This window comes from Magnolia sinica, chromosome 12, assembly GCF_029962835.1.
Source record: "Magnolia sinica isolate HGM2019 chromosome 12, MsV1, whole genome shotgun sequence".
Lineage (NCBI taxonomy): Eukaryota > Viridiplantae > Streptophyta > Magnoliopsida > Magnoliales > Magnoliaceae > Magnolia > Magnolia sinica.
The window spans coordinates 13231546-13251544 of NC_080584.1; the positions used below are offsets into that span (position 1 = coordinate 13231546).

The 19999-nt window shown below is 38.5% G+C and overlaps 1 protein-coding gene across 1 annotated transcript in view; it reads left to right on the top strand.

Moving 5' to 3' along the window:
* Window positions 1-3591: 3591 nt before the first annotated feature.
* The window catches only part of LOC131219938 (uncharacterized), a 237233-nt gene continuing 220825 nt past the window's right edge, over window positions 3592-19999 (top strand). The window contains exons 1-9 of the mRNA XM_058214923.1: window positions 3592-3790; window positions 8156-8327; window positions 8532-8603; window positions 10841-10912; window positions 13140-13211; window positions 13959-14030; window positions 14401-14472; window positions 14842-14913; window positions 15624-15695. Coding sequence (XP_058070906.1) covers window positions 3655-3790; window positions 8156-8327; window positions 8532-8603; window positions 10841-10912; window positions 13140-13211; window positions 13959-14030; window positions 14401-14472; window positions 14842-14913; window positions 15624-15695 — 812 coding nt within the window. The 5' untranslated portion in view covers window positions 3592-3654. The remainder of the gene's footprint in view (window positions 3791-8155; window positions 8328-8531; window positions 8604-10840; window positions 10913-13139; window positions 13212-13958; window positions 14031-14400; window positions 14473-14841; window positions 14914-15623; window positions 15696-19999) is intronic.

Consider the following 19999-nt stretch of genomic DNA (forward strand, 5'->3'; position numbering starts at 1 on the left):
TTTATGTGGGGTGATGGATACAAGCCTTATCTTTTGCCAATTTTGAGAGCGGCGTGTACTTCCACTCTATATAGAGTTGGCCTTTTGCTCATCTCCCTTTATTCTTGTTGAGTTATCCTAATTGTTACTCTTCTCTTTTATTAAGATACCTTAATGCTATTTTTTTCCTTTATTAGGTTATCCTTGTGTTACCTTCCTTTATAGCTAGAGCACGTGTTTTGGAATTCTAAAACTCCCATGGTTTAATTTATTTTCCGTTATTTTCCGTTTGGTGCAAGTGATGTGTTAGAGGTATTACAATTAGTGGTTCAAAAATTTTATCGTGAATGTAATGCGCTCTGGATAGTGACCCTCTTGGTCAACACGTAATTCCATGAATTTTGGGTAGTGGTGTATAAATCAATGTAAGTAATTCGTAATGCATGTTACATCACTTCCGGGATTAGATGTCGCAAATAGTCACTTCATGAACAAATCGTGTTACGTAATTCATCTGATCCATGTGTTGAGCCGCCTTGAGGTGTTCACGTAAATCCACGGTAGCGTTGGACACACCAACGAATCTTCATAGTTATGGGATGCGGGGTGAACCAAGTTTTCTACGAATTATATTCTACATTATGATTATCACTATATATGATGAGCCGCACACACTTTGCTAGGATGCATTCATGTAGATTGGTTGCACATACCGATACCACTCGTAATGGTAGAGTACGAGCCTTTACATTACTCTTATGAATCTTTTGAATTATTGTTAATCTTAAAGGATAACCATCACTATGAGTAGGGCATTGACCATCTCTAACTATACATATGATGTAGGTGAGGTGCAGATTGAAGACATTGATGACAAACCCCTTACGGAAGATTATTATGAATAAATAAAGAGATAGCTTTATGTTTAATTTTATTTATTTCTGTTGCAAACTTTGATAATGTAATAAGCTCTCATTAAGAGGGCATTAAATAATTATCTGTACGCTTTTTACTCTAATGGAATAATAAATACAGTTGATTTTATTTTTGTGAATGGTTGCCTTCGTAAATATAACTGGATGTGATCTAAATAAAAATAATAATAAGGTGTAATTTCAAAGTATCCAATTCTTACATTATTACCACCTGGAATTCTTAGGCACAAGTATATACTCGGGTTGTGAAAATTTCATAATGTTACAAGAAGTACATGTTCATTCAAACCAAAATAATTAATTGTTCAACATGTATATCAAATAACTCGAATCAAAGTAAAATAAATATTAAGAAAAACTACAAACTTCATCTCTTAGGTCTAGCTAAAAGATTAGCCAATCAAAGACATAATTGAACTAAAATTTTTAAAGAAAAATATAAAAACTATCTAGAACCTCTACTCCTTCTACCCTAATTCGTGCTTAGAAACTCTTAAGACATCCTTTTAAATAGGCTTAATTCGCAGCGAGTTCAAAATCGACTTCAATTTACTGATCAGTTATCTCAGCTTCGATGTCACCTTCAATGACACCAAGCTCTCATTGAAGAGTCCGAGTGAAATTGTGAAACTGTCCAGCAACGAACTTTTGAATTTGTGTATTTTATTGATTTCATCGAACTGCCTTTGATGTCATCAAACTGGCTTCAATGTCATCGAATACTCATTCGATGGGATTGAAGGATGCTCTAATATGTCTAGCAAGAAATTCGATTTTTCTCTGATTTTTGCGATTGGGATCGAAGTGGCTTCGATGGCATCGAACACTTACTTCGATGTCATTGAACCTATTATCGATGACATCAAGGAGTTGATTTCAGCAATCTGATTTTCCGCACTTTAATTTCTTCAATTTTCTTTATTCTTCACTTAGTTTCATTGGATCTTGAACTCTTGAATTTTTCAATCTTGACCTCCAAAAATCCAATCCTCATCTTGATCATTAATTGAGCATTAAATCCACATTTTAAGCATTCTTTTCTCTTTAACTCTCAAAATTACCTCTAAGAGAAAATATGTGTAATTAGATCAATTATGCACATTTATGTTTATAAAACTAATGTATAATTATGGGAAAATATGCAATATTTCACACTCAACATCAATTGCTCTGGAAACCTGTTGCACTTGCAATGCTATTCACTTGGGATGCTATTTAAAGGGAGCAAATTAGATTTCAAGTTAAGTGATTCGCATCACACCTCAACTCAGCTCTATAATTTTTTTACTTCAATATCTTACTATTTTTCTTTTTTCTTTTTTACTATAAATAGTAAGTTTTAGTTAGATCATAACTCTTGATCCTTTGAGTTTTAGGAGTCATGCCCAACATGAAAATGGCTTAGAAAAATTAAGAGAATAACGTGGTTAGGCCAAATTGGATACTTACTATTTTTCACTGAAAACTATAAAGTCTAGTAGGAATTATGGCCATCTATAAATAGTAAGTTTACTATTTATAGTAAGTCACTTTCAAGGAGTTTTGAATCTGAAACTCCTCCTAGGTTTGTGTTCACCGTTTAAAGGGTTTTAATTTCTTTTCTTAAAAATAAAATAAAATTTATGAATCAATTTATTTCCAATTATTAGAAATTATTTCTGATTTCATCCCTCTTAGATTTGAGGAATCCCTGTGAGGAGTCCAGAGAAGCTTCGTGGATTCGGAGAAATTATCCATGAGGAAGACGGTGATCGACCTCATCACATCCTTCCCTGCGTCATTAATACAACTCTGGCCTATGAAATAGGGTACGTGTACACGATCTAAGCCACTAATCAATTTGGTCCGTTGTGAATGGTGGAGTTCTAGCATATCCTAGACCGTGATTGCATTGGCAGTTGTGCGAGGATCTCCTGGTTACAGCCACGATGATGGGACCCGAATCCTATGCAACACTTGTTTTGGGCAGCTTGTACAGCACCCAAACACTTTGGGCCGACCAGGTTGTATATGAAAATCCATTATGACCATCAGGTTCTATCCTCAGTTAAGACCATATCTCGGGTGAGCCGCATCGCTGGAATAATGGGAATGGAATGTTAATCATAAGTTTGTTTGCGGGGCCACTGTATTGTGCATCTTTAATCAAAACCGTCAATTAAGTTTGAATCAGAGGGATAAAGTTAAGGCTTCTCACCTGATGGACAAATTCAATTTATATATACAATATGGTGGGCCCCACAGATCATGGTGTTATAAACAATTCTGGGAGGACATGACTACCGGCTTCGGATATGCATGTATATGATGAGATTTGCTAGAGTATATCACCATATATTAAAATAGAATAAGCTGATAACAGCTACTAAATAAACGACTGGAGTTAAGAGTTCAATAGGCTAAGTAAGAAAAGGATAATACTACCAGCTATTAAATAAATGGCTGGAGGAAGCTGTCGTGCCAACACCACTAAAGCCATTCAATGTGGTTATCCTTACTTAAGCTTAAAGAATGAGGTCAGCTTTCTCTTACAACTTGTCTTGAAAGAAGTCACCCAGAGCGTTTTAGCTTGCATTTACTGTGCTCACTGCACGTGGAATTGTTCTAACACACAAATAACAAGGGTTTAAAAATAAATAAATTATTGGAGGTGACTCTTGCAATAAAAGGAAAAACACATCTATATATTAAAGGATTCTGGGATTTTAAGTTCTATAGCTACGGTACGTCTGTGCCTGGAATGATGAAAAGGTCCATGCCAAAATCTCCATCTCATACACTGCTTGCCTTTTGCTTCTGGTGCATACGCCTCTTGTGTTTGGTGGAGAGATGCAAAGCTAAAGATGCAGCTAATGCTACAACAGACCCAGATGAAGGTATGCATCCTTAGAATTTCAATCTCTATTATGAAAATTTGATCTTAACATATGAACTCTATTTTCTCTTGTTTTGAATCATTTGAATGAAACGAAGTTTCACTTTGTTTTGATATATTTTCTTTTACTTAATGAAGTAGAAATGTGAATTATCTGATATCTCAGCCACTGGAAGCCTTGGCTCTTGCTGCTGGTCTCATAACTAGAAAAAGGACCAGGCTTTTCTTCTGTTGGCTGCTTGCATTTCTTATGAATCGTGTGCTGATAGGTCACGTAGCCACCTCCAATTAATTGGAACATGGCTTAGATGGTATGAAGGCAATCAAGTTGAAATTGAATTATTATTTTTTTCCCATGCGTCAGGGCATCAGATGGAGCAAAATGCAATCACGACCATCCATTTTCTGGTCTGTACTATATATGGGCCATGGACCAAAAGTGGTCTCAATTGGACAACTGTTAAGTATCTGGAGATTGCACTTTTACCCAGTTGCCTATCATTTTTCATCATTTTTTTGCCTGTGACCATTTGTTTGTAGATCAAGTGGGTGGTGTAATTTCTTGGGCTGATGCCTATCGATGACGTGGGCCACCAGATAGATGTTTTGTATCTTTCATACACCACATGCATAGCGGTGGAATCTAAAATTTCTTTTTCATAATTTTTTTAATACCAAAATAATGCTTAAGGCTTTTTCTTTTTCTTTTTTTCCCGTTAAGTCTAAAGTTTGAAATCTGAATTTAAATTCTGAAAACCTACCATGATAACTATCCAAAAGAGAGACTAAAGTCTAATAATTAAGTATTGAATTTGAAACAATCTGTTTGTTAGCAAATGTCTGAAATATGTTAATTTGATACATTTGCTAATTCTCTAACTATGGGTTCACCATAATTTATTTAATTTACATTCACACTTTTCACCCATTTGACAACTCATTTTATGACATGATCCCAAAAACGAAGTAATCTAAATCTTAGGTGGACTAAACCACATGAAATAGTGGTGATTAACTATTAAAAACTTCTTGTGGGCTATGAAAGTTTTGGATCAAGCTGATATCTGTGTGGTCCCTTTGTCCAGGTCTCTGTGACCTTACTAACTGGTTGGATGGAAAATAAGCATTACTTCCCACTGCCATAGAAGGCTAGCTCTAATCAAGCTGATATTTGTGTTTTCCCTTGTCTAGGTTTGGGTGACCTAGTCAACAGATGCTAAATAAACATAATAGAGCCCCTAAAGTTTTTAATGGTGTACGATTCAATCACCACTATTTTCTTGTGGTATAGTCTATTCGAGATTTGGATCTATCTCGTTTTTTAGCTAATACCATAAAATGACGTGGAGAAATAGATGGACCGTATGGATAAAACACATACATCATGGTGGGGCTATTGGATTTGCATATCCAATCCAGTCTAAATGGTATACACAAACGTATACCGGGAGATAAAAAGTATTTGGGTGTCTTTGGCATGGTTGGGTGTTCACGAAATCGCAAGTGATCACATCCATGGTCCGGGGAGAGATGCTTAGGCTGCGTTTGGATGCATTATAGGATTGGATTGCAATAATTACTTGAGCTGTCCCAATGATCCAATTGGTGGAAATCAAACGGATGAATGGAGTCCAAATTCAACTAGAAAAACAAGATGATAAAGTTGGTTTGATCATCTCTAATTTCGACCAATTTTAAATCGAAGAGGGACCCAAGATTTGAATGGTCCAGATGGGAAAATGAGGACACTATGTACGGTGAATGAGATACCAAAACTTAAAAAGGTCAATTATCACGTGGCTGAGCGTGATTCGGCTTTTCAAAATTTCTTTCAATTATCTTAATCAAACAAATCGTGTGGCCTACCCAAGTCCAAAATAAAGCTGTGGACTGCATACCTTCCGACTCTATGACGCTGACCCGGTGCAATGGACCTGTTCAATGGACTGTGGCCCACCTACATGACCATGGCTGATATGGATGTTTTAAGAACGGGACGAGAGGATCCATGGTCCACGCGCATGTGCAAGGAATCTCACCTACGCGCAACCGCATGAGCCAAAGTGGCACATGGGCATGCTATCCAAGCCATCCATGGAATTGGATTTACAATCTTAGAGATTTTTAGGACATCTCCTATCCACTGTTCATAATACTTGATGGACGGTCTTGATCATCGAACCATGGCTCAGCATTTATAGAATCATGCACGTGCTGATGAGCAGGAGGTACTCTGGGGTCTTTCTCATGAAATCGGACTGTGGACTGAGTTACTCAGTAAGATCTCATCGTACTGAGTAACCTCAGTTGGGCCCACCATGAAGGTATGTGGTTTATCCACGCATTCCATCAGTTTTTTTTTTTCATATCATTTTAGGGGTTGAGCATAAAATTGAAGAATATCCAAAGCTCAAGTAGACCACACCACAGGTAACACAGGGAATAATGATTTTGACCGTTGAAACCTTGATCAGGCCCACAGTAATGGCTATTTGTCATCCAACCTGTTCATAAGATCACACAGATATGGACCAACAGATTTTATGCATTAGTTACTCAGTATGGAGTCCGCTTCCCTTTCTCATCAGCAACCGTAGTAGGGAAGCGGATTGGCAGGTGTACCACACACCAGCTATATAGCTGGTGTAGATACGTGTTGTGCGACGACGAGCCCCGACCCGCCTTGAGCTCCTAGTTGCACAAACGGTTCAAATGAGATCAACGGTACATGGGCTCCACAATGACGTATTTATTATATTGATACCGTTCATCCATTTTTCAAGATCATTTTAAAGCATTAGGGAAACAAGGAATCATATCGAGAGCTCAAATGGACCGCACCAAAAATAGTTGCGAGGATAATAATTTTCACCGTTAAAAGATTCATAGGGCCCCCATAATGTTTATTTTCCATCCAATCTGTTAATAAGGTTTAAAATCATTGATAAAGAGGAAAAACAAATTTCATATTAAACCGAAACTTCTGTGACCCCAGAAGGATTTCAATGGTAAGCATTTAATTCCCCACTAATTTTCACCGTGTGTCCAATTAATCTTTAGATCTGTCTCAAGCCTTATGACGATCGCCAAATTGATGTAACACATGCCTTATGATTTGACCCATAAAACTTACATAAACTATATAGCTGGTGCGTGGTACACCAGCATCCTTCCTCTTCGGAGTACTAGCGGGAAAATAGGAAGCGGAATGGCTGGTGTACCCCACACGGCCACACCAGCTATATAGCTGGTGTAGGTACGGTCCTCGAGCTATGGGTTGTATGAACCGCCGTTTAAAAGATATCAAAGTTGCGTGGCCTTCAAAATAATGTATTTATTATTATTTTGAGATCAGTTTAGAGTATGAGCCAAAAAAACGAATCATATAAAAAGTTCAATTGGACCACACCACAAATAGCAGCGGGATAATGATTTTCACCATTAAAACATTTTTAGGGTCCAAAATACTGTTCATTTTCCACCCAATCTGTTCATTAGGTCGAAAATACCGGTATGAAAAGGAAAAAAAATATTATATTGATCCAAAACTTCTGTGACCCCCAAAAGGGTTTGAGTGGTAAATGTACACTCTCCCATTGCTTTTTGCAGTGTGGTCCACTTGATCGTTAGATCTTTCTTATTTTTGTCTCAAGCCTTCTAACAAGCTCGCCAAGTGGATGGACGGTTTGGATATAATACATATCTCATAATGGGACCCAAAGAACTTACTGAATTCAATACGCCATCTACATCGGTGTGTGGTACACCAGCCAATCTGTTTCCGGGGAATATACAAACCGTGCATATAAGGGCCCGCCACTGATGGGACAAAATAACACCACATTGGAACATGTGAACCTGATTATCATTTAATTGTGTTCCGAGAACGATATCATGATGTGGAACATCAGCTACCAAAAGTTCCAGATTGTGGGACCCACTATTATGTGTGAGTTCCATCCAACCAGTCCATTATATGCAGCCCCCAACTGTAGGCCTACTTACAAAATTCAGCCTGATCCATGACTCAGGTGGGCCACAACAAAGGGGGAAAGTGGGGTACGATGGGGATGCCTGCCAAATGGAATGTGGGGTGGAGGATGTCATACGAACTTATTCTTAAATTTAGATGGGCCACAACAAGTGAATAGGTATGTTTTAGCATATCCTACTGAGTTTTTGTTGTAGATGATTCTTGGGATGTACAGTACCCACGAGGAGGTACACCAGATTCACTTTCTCTACTCCACATGTACATCACAGGTGGGCCCCACAGCTGGAACATATAGTTGTTTCTAACTCCTTTATCGAATTTTCACCCCGGGGCTTATTATAACAATTTTTTTTTTTTAATGTGTATGGACAGCGAGAGCTCTTAATGCCATTTTCCAAAAATGGGGTCTTTCTGCTACTGATGAATGGAACATAAGTGGAGACCCATGTAGTGGGACTGCCGTTGATTCATCAACAATCAGCAACCCTGGGATCAAATGTGATTGCCAATCCAACGGTGGAGGCACCTGCCATATAATCGAAATGTACGTACACACTCAAGTGGATCATATGGTGGGCTTTGCCTGTTTAGGATTTCCTGATCGATTTGATGGTTCATTTATAGACGGAACCCCCGGATGAATGGCTTGGATCATTGAGGATATATGCCATGTGTACATAAAGGGTAAGGGGCTACCAATTCAGGTAGTCCTTGGGCCCTGCTTATATTTTGCTCTTCTTGATTTCAGGAAAGTATATTATCAGGAGGTGAAAGGGGCAATTCCAGAAGAGTTCTCAAACCTGACATTGCTGACAAAACTGTACGGATCCTCATCTCTTTTCCCGTTGTCATTACTGGCGTGCTAGTATGAGAAGCGGTTTCATGCTTTGGCAGAACGCTGTAGTTTAAACTCAGGCATTAAGATTTTTGTAAAACTGGGGTACGAGTAACTAAGATCAACAGCCCAAATGTTGGGACCCAGTTTAAATACATTTTGGATTAAAACATAGGCTTATTTAGCTTCTTGAGTGGCCGCTTGGTGGATATCTAATGTAGTGCTGAAATGAAAGCCATTCAATGGTCTGAATTTCAAGGAAAAGTATTTATTAATCAAAGGTTATGATCATTCAATTACCCAATTTTGGAGGAAAAATCTTCTTCAACTGGGTATTTGTTTTTGGGCCGTTTTCTTTGAGTTAATACATGCCACGTACACACATTCCAGGTGACTGAGTGTGGGTGATGGCAATGTGGCAGAGAAAGTTTCGGACCGGACTAGTGTGCCATCTAGTCTCGAGTCATGACTCACCCAAGTATGGAGTGAATTTACCTGGCTGCCGCCAATGAGGGGTGACTCATGGTATGGAACTCGATCGGTCATGGTAGAGCTGGGCATCCGTCATATCGGATCGAATTGGGCCTAACTCGGTCTGATCCGAAATATCAATGGCCTGACCCAAATTCGATTCGATTCGGGACCAAGTCCAGATCACCTGACTCGGCCTGATCTGATGCATGGTTGGCCTGACCCGAACCGAGTCCGACTCAGTCAGGGAAATCGAGTCGGATCGAATTGGATACGATTCAGATCGTATGAATTTAATTTAACTGTTTCATGTAGTGTGGTCCACTTCAGCCTTCAATATACCCCCTTTTTATGCTCAAAGCCTAAAATGGTATATCAAAATGAATGAACAGCTTAGATAAAACATATACATCAGGGTGGGCCCCATATGACTCTGAAAGAACTGTCTGTCTACCGTATCCGCGCTTTTATCTGACGTCATGAGTAGTGTTGACGTTTCCTGCAGTGACGTGCTTTTCACATAAGTGCAGCTGTGCACAATGCATTGTTGACTTGCTGTATTGACGTTAGCAAGTTGCATGGGTCTGATCATGGGGTATGTGTTATATCCAAACTGTCCATCCATTTGGTGAGCTCGTCTTAAGGCTTGAGACGAAAAATAAGACAAATCTAACTATCAAGTGGACCACACGAATTGTTTAATGGTGAAAATCATTTTCTGCTGCTATTTATGGTGTAGTCCAGATAATCTTTGAATATTATTTATTTTTTGGATAATGCTCTATAATGATCTCTAAAAATATATGAATGGTGTAGATATAATAAATACATCACTGTGGGGCCCATATAACTTTGATCTCCTTTGAACCGTTCGTACAACTCGGAGCTCGACGAGTGCCCGTACTCGTCTTCGCACACGACACGTACCTATAGCAGCTATATAGCTGGTGTGTGCTACACAAGCAAGTCCACTTCTGGCTCTCTTTTATCGTACTGAGTAAACTCTGTTGGGGCCCACCGTAAAAATGCATGTAGTTTATCCATTCCAGATCAGGTTGGATTGGTCCGGACATGTGTGGATCCGAACTCGACCTAAAAAACTTTTGGATCTGGATTGCCCTACTTGATCCGCAGCAATCTAGGCCGTCAAATTGGTTCGGATCAGGTCGGATCAGGTTAGATCCACCAGATCAGCTCAGGATTGCCCAACTCTAGTTCAGACCAAGTCCAAATCAACCTAGAGAAGACGCATTTATCTCTTCTTATTCATTTAAAAGATTGACCCTGGTTAGCTATTGGACTGGGCAGGGTTAAGCTCAATGGTCTTAATATCTGAAAGGGTTGAGCCAGGATGCTCACCCGCGGGTCTTGGGTTGGCTTAGGCCCGGATTCCAAACTGTTCCGGTCACGCCTGACAGTGGGCTCAACCTATTACATGCAAACCCAGGCTAAAATTCGTAACCATTGCCATCCTAAGTCCTATGATCACTCAATCAAGCCCACCATATTATTGGCCCAGAAATCCAATGGATCTACTCATGGGGCAGTCCACACATGTAAAAAAAGAATCGAATGGCCAGGGAATTTGACCAATAGCAAATATTCAACGTACATGTGTGGTCTATCAATTTAGAGCTAAGGCTTTGTTAGTTTACCAAGGAAATCTACAAATTGGCCCCCCACCTGATGTATGGCTTTGGTCTTGTACACGTGTCATGCATGTGTCACCAAGTATTTTCTATGTATTGCAGGAATGTGGCATACAATAAAATAGAGGGTTTCCTGCCATCATTTATCGGCAATTTTAGGCACCTGCGCTACCTGTAAGTATCAAATTTCTCTCGCACCAAAATATACGCTGTTGCTGTTAGGCGATCCAGAACACTGATTAATTTCACCTAAATCTCTGAAACATTCGTGGATCATCTGATTTTTGGATGGTCAGGAGCCGTCGGATTTTTCCCTTCAAATTTAGAACTCACATTAATTTACTTGTAATCGTTCATCTGATAATCAATTCCACTGTTAGAATAACTTGAACAGCTATATTTTAGATATATGCTCCCACTCAAAGTTTTCCCACAATTTCAATGGTCTGGATAGCTGCACACGAGTGCCACATGATAGGTGGATAAGTCACCACCACTTTCCTAATGGCAGCTAACTGTTACAGTAGTTTGTATCTGGTGCAACCAATTGTATCTAAGGCTATATGCGAACGGGGCTAACCCGGTTAACTCGCTCAACTTGGCCTGAAAAAGCTCGACTCGGCCTGACTCAGAACTAAGTTCGGGTCGGGACGGGCCATTTTCTTCGGCCCGAAACTGAGTTCGGGCCAAGTTCGGTTAAGTCCCAGTTCGGCCCGATACCCGACTCAACCTGGCCAGACTCGGTCGAGTGGTGTGTATGTGTGTGTGGATATATATATATATATATATATATATATATATATATATATATATTTCAAAACCGGACCTGTCCCTTTCCCCTTTACCTTTATGGGATAGTTCACCGCCCATGTTTGAAGTGACAGTGACTCATCCACCTCACAGACATATAACTTGAATGACCTAGATTCTTCCAAATACAAAAAAGAATTATAATATCGTGACTAGTTAGATTTTTTGTGGAATCTATAGTTCAACTATTTAAACCATTGATCGAGGGCCTTGTAATGAGACGCAGATTACCTGCCAAAGCCTTTCTCATGAACTTGCTGTAAGGTCCGAACTCGCCCAATTACTGACCAGGCCGATTTCGGGCTGGACATGTTGGCCCGGCAACTAGGCCGAGCCGAGCTCGAGCTGGGCTTGGCTGGTGATCGGGCCAGGCCGGGTTGAGCCCAGTTCGACTCGGATAAACCCATGTACACCCTAGTTGTATCTTATAAAGATTTACACCGATTTCAAAGACTTTTGAGGATGGTAATGGACAGTTATAAATAAAAGTCCACCGAGGCCTTTAATTGGTGGCTATGATGCACCCAATGAAACGCGCCTTTTATATATAAATCATCTGTAGACAGTCCTAATCATGGACCCCTTCTACACCCAAATCCATAGCTCAACTGGCAGACTGAGTGGGGAGATACCTCGTTTCAACACTTGAGGTCTTGGTATCGATCCCTTGTGGGGGTGGCTAACACGGAGTGTGTGTACTGACATGGGGTGTACTAACAAGCTAACCCAACAAAAAAAAATAAAATAAAAATCATAGACCCCTTCTAGATGGCTCATACACCAAAACTCACTTGAGAGGAAAATCATATCTGATTTTCCAACCGTTGAATATGGAATTCAGACCAGTTTCTTTCTAATGGTCAATTTGTAGCCTCCAGTCGGATGGTTTTTTTTTTTTTTTTTTTTTTTTTGGGTTAGCTTGTTAGTACACACCCATGTCAGTACCCACACGCCAATTTAGCCACCCGGCGAGGGATCGATACCAAGACCTCAAGTATGGATCTGGGTGTAGTGATCCTTAGTTCACAACCATTCATCCGAACTTGAGATACCAGTGGAAACTTCTACATGAATGCTCTGAATCGTTCAGGTAGTGGGGCACATCTTTCCTGCCAAGATGCCACTTCTGTAGGGAATCCAACCGATTCAAACTTATATGCCCCACCGTAGATACACGTAGCACGAAAATAAGGCCAAACCTTTCACCAAGTGGGCCGCACTGTTGGAATGAGTAGATAACTAACGGTCAATTTAATGATCGGACTGGCGTGATTTTTGAAGCTAGATGATCTTCATCATGGGACCTAACATTGGCATGGTACGGATTGTCTACACAAGTGCATGTTGACAGAAAAGGTTTCCCTACGCCACAAGTAAGCTTATTTCCAGCTGTACTTTCACTTCTTAGATGATAGAAAAATTACTAAGGTTATTGTAGTGATTCCAAGTATTATTCTTAGGATGAAATAAATAATTATTAACTTTCAGGGCTATAAGCCAAATAACTACTCGGGTTTGCATCAACTTGATAAATAAGCACCATCTTTAGCCATTGATAAATAATAAAACATAATTAATTATTCATTTACAGGGATGTAGGCAGCAATAGCTTCCATGGTTCACTCCCACCTGAGATGGGGAATTTGCCAAGTTTACAGTACTTGTAAGTTCTTGTTTTATTTTTATTTTTTCAAATTTATTTAATTATTCTTCTTTAGAAATGCCATGCATATGTTTGCAATTTTTAATTTTCCAACCAACTTCATAGTTATTAATAGGGACCATTTTTTTTTTCTTCCTTTTCTTTTTGAAAAGGTTTAAATCCAATCAGATAGACAATAAGCTGTTATCCACCCAATGAATTATTTCCATCTCATCATGCCCTTATAACATCCAACCTTTCCAAGAGGTTGGCTGGAGGATAGCCATGTAGGAAAATCATTCCCATGGATTCATTAGGTGGGCTAGACCATAAAACAATTTTTAGCATTGGTAATAACAAAATCTTAGTTATTTATTTTCAAAAATATTATAATCTACAATATGTTCAGAGGTTCCCAACAACTTTTAGTGTTTTTTCTTTTTTTTTGTTAATTCTATTTAATTATTTTTGTTTATAAATGCCATATGATGTGTTTGGAATTTTGAATTTGCCAACCAACTTATTAGTGGTTATTATAAGGTAATTTATTTTTTTCCTTTCATTTTTAAGTTTCAAGTTCACCTTGTTGTTGGACCATAAGTTACTAATATCATGTCCTAATGACATCCAATCCTCCTAATTGATGGCTCCGCCATAAGGATTGCCTTGCATGAAAATCATTCTCATCCACTTGCTTGGTGGGAAGACTGGAATAATAAATTTTAGCAATTGATAAATAACAAAATATAATTAATTAATTTCTTTCAGGGATACGTGGAGTGCTGGCTTCAAGGGTTTGCTCCCACCTGAGCTGGGGAATCTGTCAAGTCTGCAATATCTGTAATTATGTTTTTTTTTTTTTATTTAATTCTAGTTAATTATTCTTCTTCAAAAATGCCGATGATCTGTTTGGAATTTTAAACTCGCCAACCTGGTAGTAACTAATATGCAGCATTTTTTATTATCTTCTTTTACCTTTTTGAGAAGTTTTCGAGTCCAATCAATTGGACTATAAGTTACTGTCCACCTACTGAATTAAGTTCCAACTTATCATGTTGGTGTGGCATCCAACCATTCCAATAGGTTGGCTGCACCATGAGGATAGCCTTGTACTAAAATCATTTCCATACACTCATTAGGTGTGACAGACCATAACAACAATTTTTAGCCACTGATAGACGACAACAAATAATTATTTATTTATTTTCAGGGATATAAGCTCCAATGGCTTCAACGGTTTGCTCCCACCTGAGCTGGGGAATCTGTCAAGTCTGCAATATATGTAATTATGTTTTTTTTTTTTAAAAAAATTTTAATTCTAGTTAATTATTCTTCTTCAGAAATGCCACTGTTTGGAATTTTAAATTTGCCAACCTGGTAGTAACTAATATGCAGCATTTTTATTTTCTTATTTTCCTTTTTGAGAAGTTTTCGAGTCCAATCAATTGGACTATAAGTTACTGTCCACCTACTGAATTAAGTTCCAACCTACCATGTCGGTGTGACATCCAACCATTCCAATAGGTTGGCTACACCATGAGGATAGCCTTGTACTAAAATCATTTTAATCCACTCATTAGGTGTGTCAGACCATAACAACAAGTTTTAGCCATTGATAAACGACGATAAATAATTATTTATTTATTTTCAGGGATATAAGCTCCAATGGCTTCAGCGGCTTGCTCCCACCTGAACTGGGGAATTTGTCAAGTCTGCAAATGATGTAAGTAATTTTGACTTTGTTTTTCTAATTGTATTTAATTATTCTTTTTCAGAAATGTCATATGATGTATTTGAAATTTCTTAAGTCTACGAGGAAAAATAAGAAAATAGAAATAAATTCTAAAACTTTGAAATTTCATTCATAGATAATAAAAACAAATTTACAACCTTTAAATAGTAATACCAAACCTTGAAAGAAGTTTCAGTTACTATAAATATTAAATTTACTATATATAGTAAGTGTCATATTTAACTTCACCATACTATTCTTACAATTTTTTTAAGAACTTTTCATGTTGGACACAACTCCTAAAGATCAAAGGATAAAGAGTTATAATCAAACTAAAACTTACTATAAATAGTAAAAACGAAAAAAAAATAGATTTTTGACAGTCTGATAGAATTTCGAAAATTTGGCATAGGTGGTTGGCTAAAGTAGCTTCTCCTACCCCAAAATCATATATGGTACGTCGAGTAACTCATTCAAATTTGTGAGATATACCTGTTTTAAAGTTGTGATGGTCTTGATGACTTCCGCCTCCAATCGGGCCTTCTTTCGTCCATCTTAGACATGAAAGTGTCCGCGACCAGCTCTACATTAAATAGCCTTGTACTAAATCATTTCCATCCACTCATTAAGTGTGCTAGATGATAACAACAACTTTTTAGCCACTGATAAAAGACAAAAAATAATTATTTATTTATTTTCAGGGATATAAACCTCAATGGCTTCAACGGTTTGCTTCCACCTGAGCTAGGGAATTTGTCAAGTCTGCAAAAACTGTAAGTTTTGTCTTTATTTTTTTTAAATTGTATTTAATGTTGTATATGATATCTTAAATCGAGTTAGATATAAGGTTTGTCGATGCCATCGACAGTTTGTTCAATGTTACCTTCGATGGCATCTAACAGTTCTCGATCCCATCGATATTTTTTGGATTTTCTTCAATTGGTTGCTGGACTAACTGGGCACCTTTTCGATGTCATCGATAGGGCTTCGATGCCATCTACAGGATTAGTTTAATGCCATCGACAGGGCTTCGATGCCATCTACAGGATTAGTTCGATGCCATCGACAAGATTAGTTCGATGCCATCGACATGACTTCAATGCCATCTACAGGATTAGTTGGATGCCATCGATAGGTCTTCGATGGTATCGACAGGATTCTATGCAGATTTTTACATAAAACTGCAAATTTACGAGGTTTGTTTCCGATTTCATTTGGGATTCTTTCCAAGGCTATATATATATATATATATATATAGGTATAGGTGTAAATGGGATTATGAAGTATTCTAAGGATTTTTTAAATAGTTATAGGGTTTCAAGGGTGTATCAAGGATGAGATTCGAGGTTGTTTGAATGGGGTAAGCTCTTTCTCTTTGTAATTTCTTCTTTCATAGTGATCATTTGTCATTTTATGCCATGGTTTTTTCTCATAAGGGTTTTTCCACATTAAAATCTCTGTGTTCTTCTCTTTTTTGTTTGGTGCTTTTAGATTGTTATCATAGATTCATCTCTGTGTGCTTCTGCGGTTCCTCTAACAAGTGGTATCAAAGCTAATGTTGAGGCGTATGCTTAAATCTGAAGGATTAGTATCAATAGAAAACACTAAGTATGATATTAAGTACTCAAGCAAAAATAATTTTGAGTTATGGAAGGTTAAGATGATTAGCCTATTAGCCAAGCAAGGTGAAGATAGGGCTTTTGAGGAGTGACCACCGTTTATGATTGACGAAGACTAGAATACTCTTAATAAGAATGTCTTATCCTCTATTTGTTTGTGTCTCACAGATGAGATCATCTACAATGTCTTGAGGGAGAAAACTGAAATGAGTTTGTGGGCAAAGTTAGAGGACTTTTATGCTAAAAGGTCCACTAAGAATCACCTACATTTGAAGCTGCAGTTGTTCAACTTCAGGATGACAAATAATGGAGATGTGGAGGCCCATATCAGTAGTTTTAATAAATTAATTTGCAAGTTGTTGGACATGGAGGAAGTTGTCAAAGATGAAGATCAGGCATGTATGTTATTGAATTATCTTCCTACATCGTATGAGCATTCAGGGACTCATTGTGCACCAGTAATAAGTCCCTGAGTGTGGACGCCATTATCTCAGCCCTTCAAGAGAAGGCCCTGAGAAAGATAAACGGTGGCATAGGAACATCTTCTGATGCACTACTTAAGAGAGGTAGGAATACCGAGTGAGGTATAAGATCTTCAAGATTTAGATCCAAATCCAAGGGCAAGGGTAAAGGAAGATTAAAGTGCTGGAACTGTGGAATGACTGGACACATGAAGAAGGATTGTACAAATCCTAAAGTGAAGAAAGAAAACTCAAAGGTTTCTTTCAAGGTGGCTAATATTGTCACATCCGATGAAGAGACAAATACATGTGAGGTGTTGTCTGTGTCTATGAACGGACACTTGCACGATGATTGTAGAGACAAGTGGATCCTTAACACTAAAGCTTCATATCATATCACTCCTCATCGGAGATGGTTCGCTAGTTACACAGAGTAGGGTGGTCGACATGTCGTTATGGACAATGCCAATGCCTGTAATGTTGTGGCTATTGGTACATGCACATCAATATGTTCGATGGGATGGAGCGTACATTGACTGATGTTAGACACATTCCTGATATAAAGAAGAGTTTGATTTCTCTCAATGCACTCGAGGTTATAGGGTGCAAGTTCACCGATCTTAATGGTGTCCTTAAAGTTTTAAAAGGGGCACTCCTGGCTATGAGATCGCAGAGGCACGAAAACCTTTATAGGTTGATCGAAAGTACTTCAATAGGTAGATCGGCAATGACTGTTATGGATTGCACATCTGCACATATGTGAAATGCTTGTCTGGGCTACATAAGCGAGTGGGGCATGAAGGTACTTTCTAATCGATGTTTGATTCTAACTTTTAAGAATTCTAATTTAGATATATGTGACCATTGTACATATATGGTAAATAATCTAGATGTAACGTCCTGAAATTCGGGGGTCGAGCATAACTCAGCTCCCGAGTTCTAAAACATCACTTATGCAACATATTTAAATGATGAATGTATGTTGACTGTATTAGTGCATAAAACATGGAATAGATTAAGCCAAAACACAGATATAATTCAGGGATAAGTGAAGAAAGCAAGCGGAAGACTTATAGAAATATATGTGTACAAGTGCAAATCCCTGAAGTACATATACACACCAGGTCGTAATGAAAGTGTTACTATCAAAATTACAAGCATTAGATTACATCATTTAATTTTCCAAAAGAAATCCCAGCATCCCGCGCATTAGAACCCGTCTGAAAATTGCATAAAAGAGAAGGCAGCCTCATCATCATCTATCTCCCGCTCTGCCTCAGAATCGCATCAACATCTGCAACATCAGAACCTAAGACAGAGTCTGGTGGGTGTTTAACACCGCCCCAGAACGTGGGAGTGAGTGATCAACTCAGTGGAACAAAAAGGCACAGGTTAACATGTTATCAGTTCAATCAAGCAGTAATGATAAAGCAGAACAATTAAACATGACCTAAGTACTCTTGTTAATGCAAGGATGCATGCAAAATGATGCGTGCCCTCACGCGTCTCAGCGTCTTCATCTTACGTTACGCATGACACCACCTCAAAGTGCGCACATCTACAAAGCACATGCAAATGCGGTGTATGAATATGATTACCAAGTTGTTATTAGTCCATTTCATACAGTAGGATTGGGAACCTAAGATACCTTCCCCATATCACCATCCAAACAGTGATCCATTCTAGGGTCGTCAATCCTAGGCATCTCATACGATCATATGGTTTGAGGTCGTAGCAAAGGGCTCGTCACCAATCAATGCACGCCTATCATACATTCGCTACTACACCAAGGCTCGTCACCTCAATGCGGTATCCAGGCATGCTCGAGGTCACTACAAAGGGCTCGTCACCAATCAATGTAGGCCGACAGCACGAATATAGTGTCCCATACCACCATAATCGGCTCACGAGTTTAGTTGCTCACTGGTCACTACGGGGAAGCTCGTCACCCCAGCGTAGGCCGATAGCTCGGCCACGGTGTCTCATACCACCATGTCCGGCTCATGAGTCTTAGTGGATCAAGGTACCATGATTAATAGAATTTCATCGGTAAGTTCGGTACCTTAGATTCAAACAGTAGCGTCCATACATGGTGAACATACATCGGACAATCGGGTTACTTGACGAACTCGACTAGCACGAGCGCACGTTGAGTTGAACGACATAGAGTGCGTAAACACTCCGCATGACCAAACTACAGCTGCCAACTCTAATACAACTTAACATAAATGTAAACATAAGTATTGCTTGAACTTAAACAACAAGGAATGTAACGTACATGAAGGAAATCATACACACTAGTGGGAGAGTTGAGAATCTCTTTTCAACGCCCATACTAGGTTGAACTATCACACTTTAGATCATTCAGACATTTCTACAAAAACTTAGAATACATAAGACAACATACATGACGTATGTTGAAAAACACACATTTGGACAATTCATTTTGCCAAGGAGTTGTCGCACATACATCTAGCATACATACACGACAAATAATCATGGCAATCATATGTTCATATTTTATACGCATACGGTACTTTATACATACACATAGAATACACAAATCTCAATATAACACATGCATATCAGGAACGCAACATAAACACAACATTTGGCATGTAAAATCTCATTCATAGCAAGAATAAATCATTAACTGGCACTGAAAGTCTTGAAAACCATAACTTATACACTTAAAGTCCGCACCTTAAGGCAGAAAAGAACATCGAATTGATTTCAGACGAGTTGTCTTCATCAACGGCGATAGAATATCCTAAAGCAAGAATAGAAATGAGATACAACAACACCAAGACTATTCTAAGCTCCAACACAGATTAGGGTTAGGTTAACTTACCCAAAGCTGAACTCAGAATCGTCAGAATAACGATTCAAAATGAAGGTTAAAGGATGAAGAAGAACAAGAAAGAATCTAGGATGATTCAGCAACTTCTCTCTCACTTTCTCTCTCTTTTCCACTCTCTTTCTTAGCTAGGGTTAGAG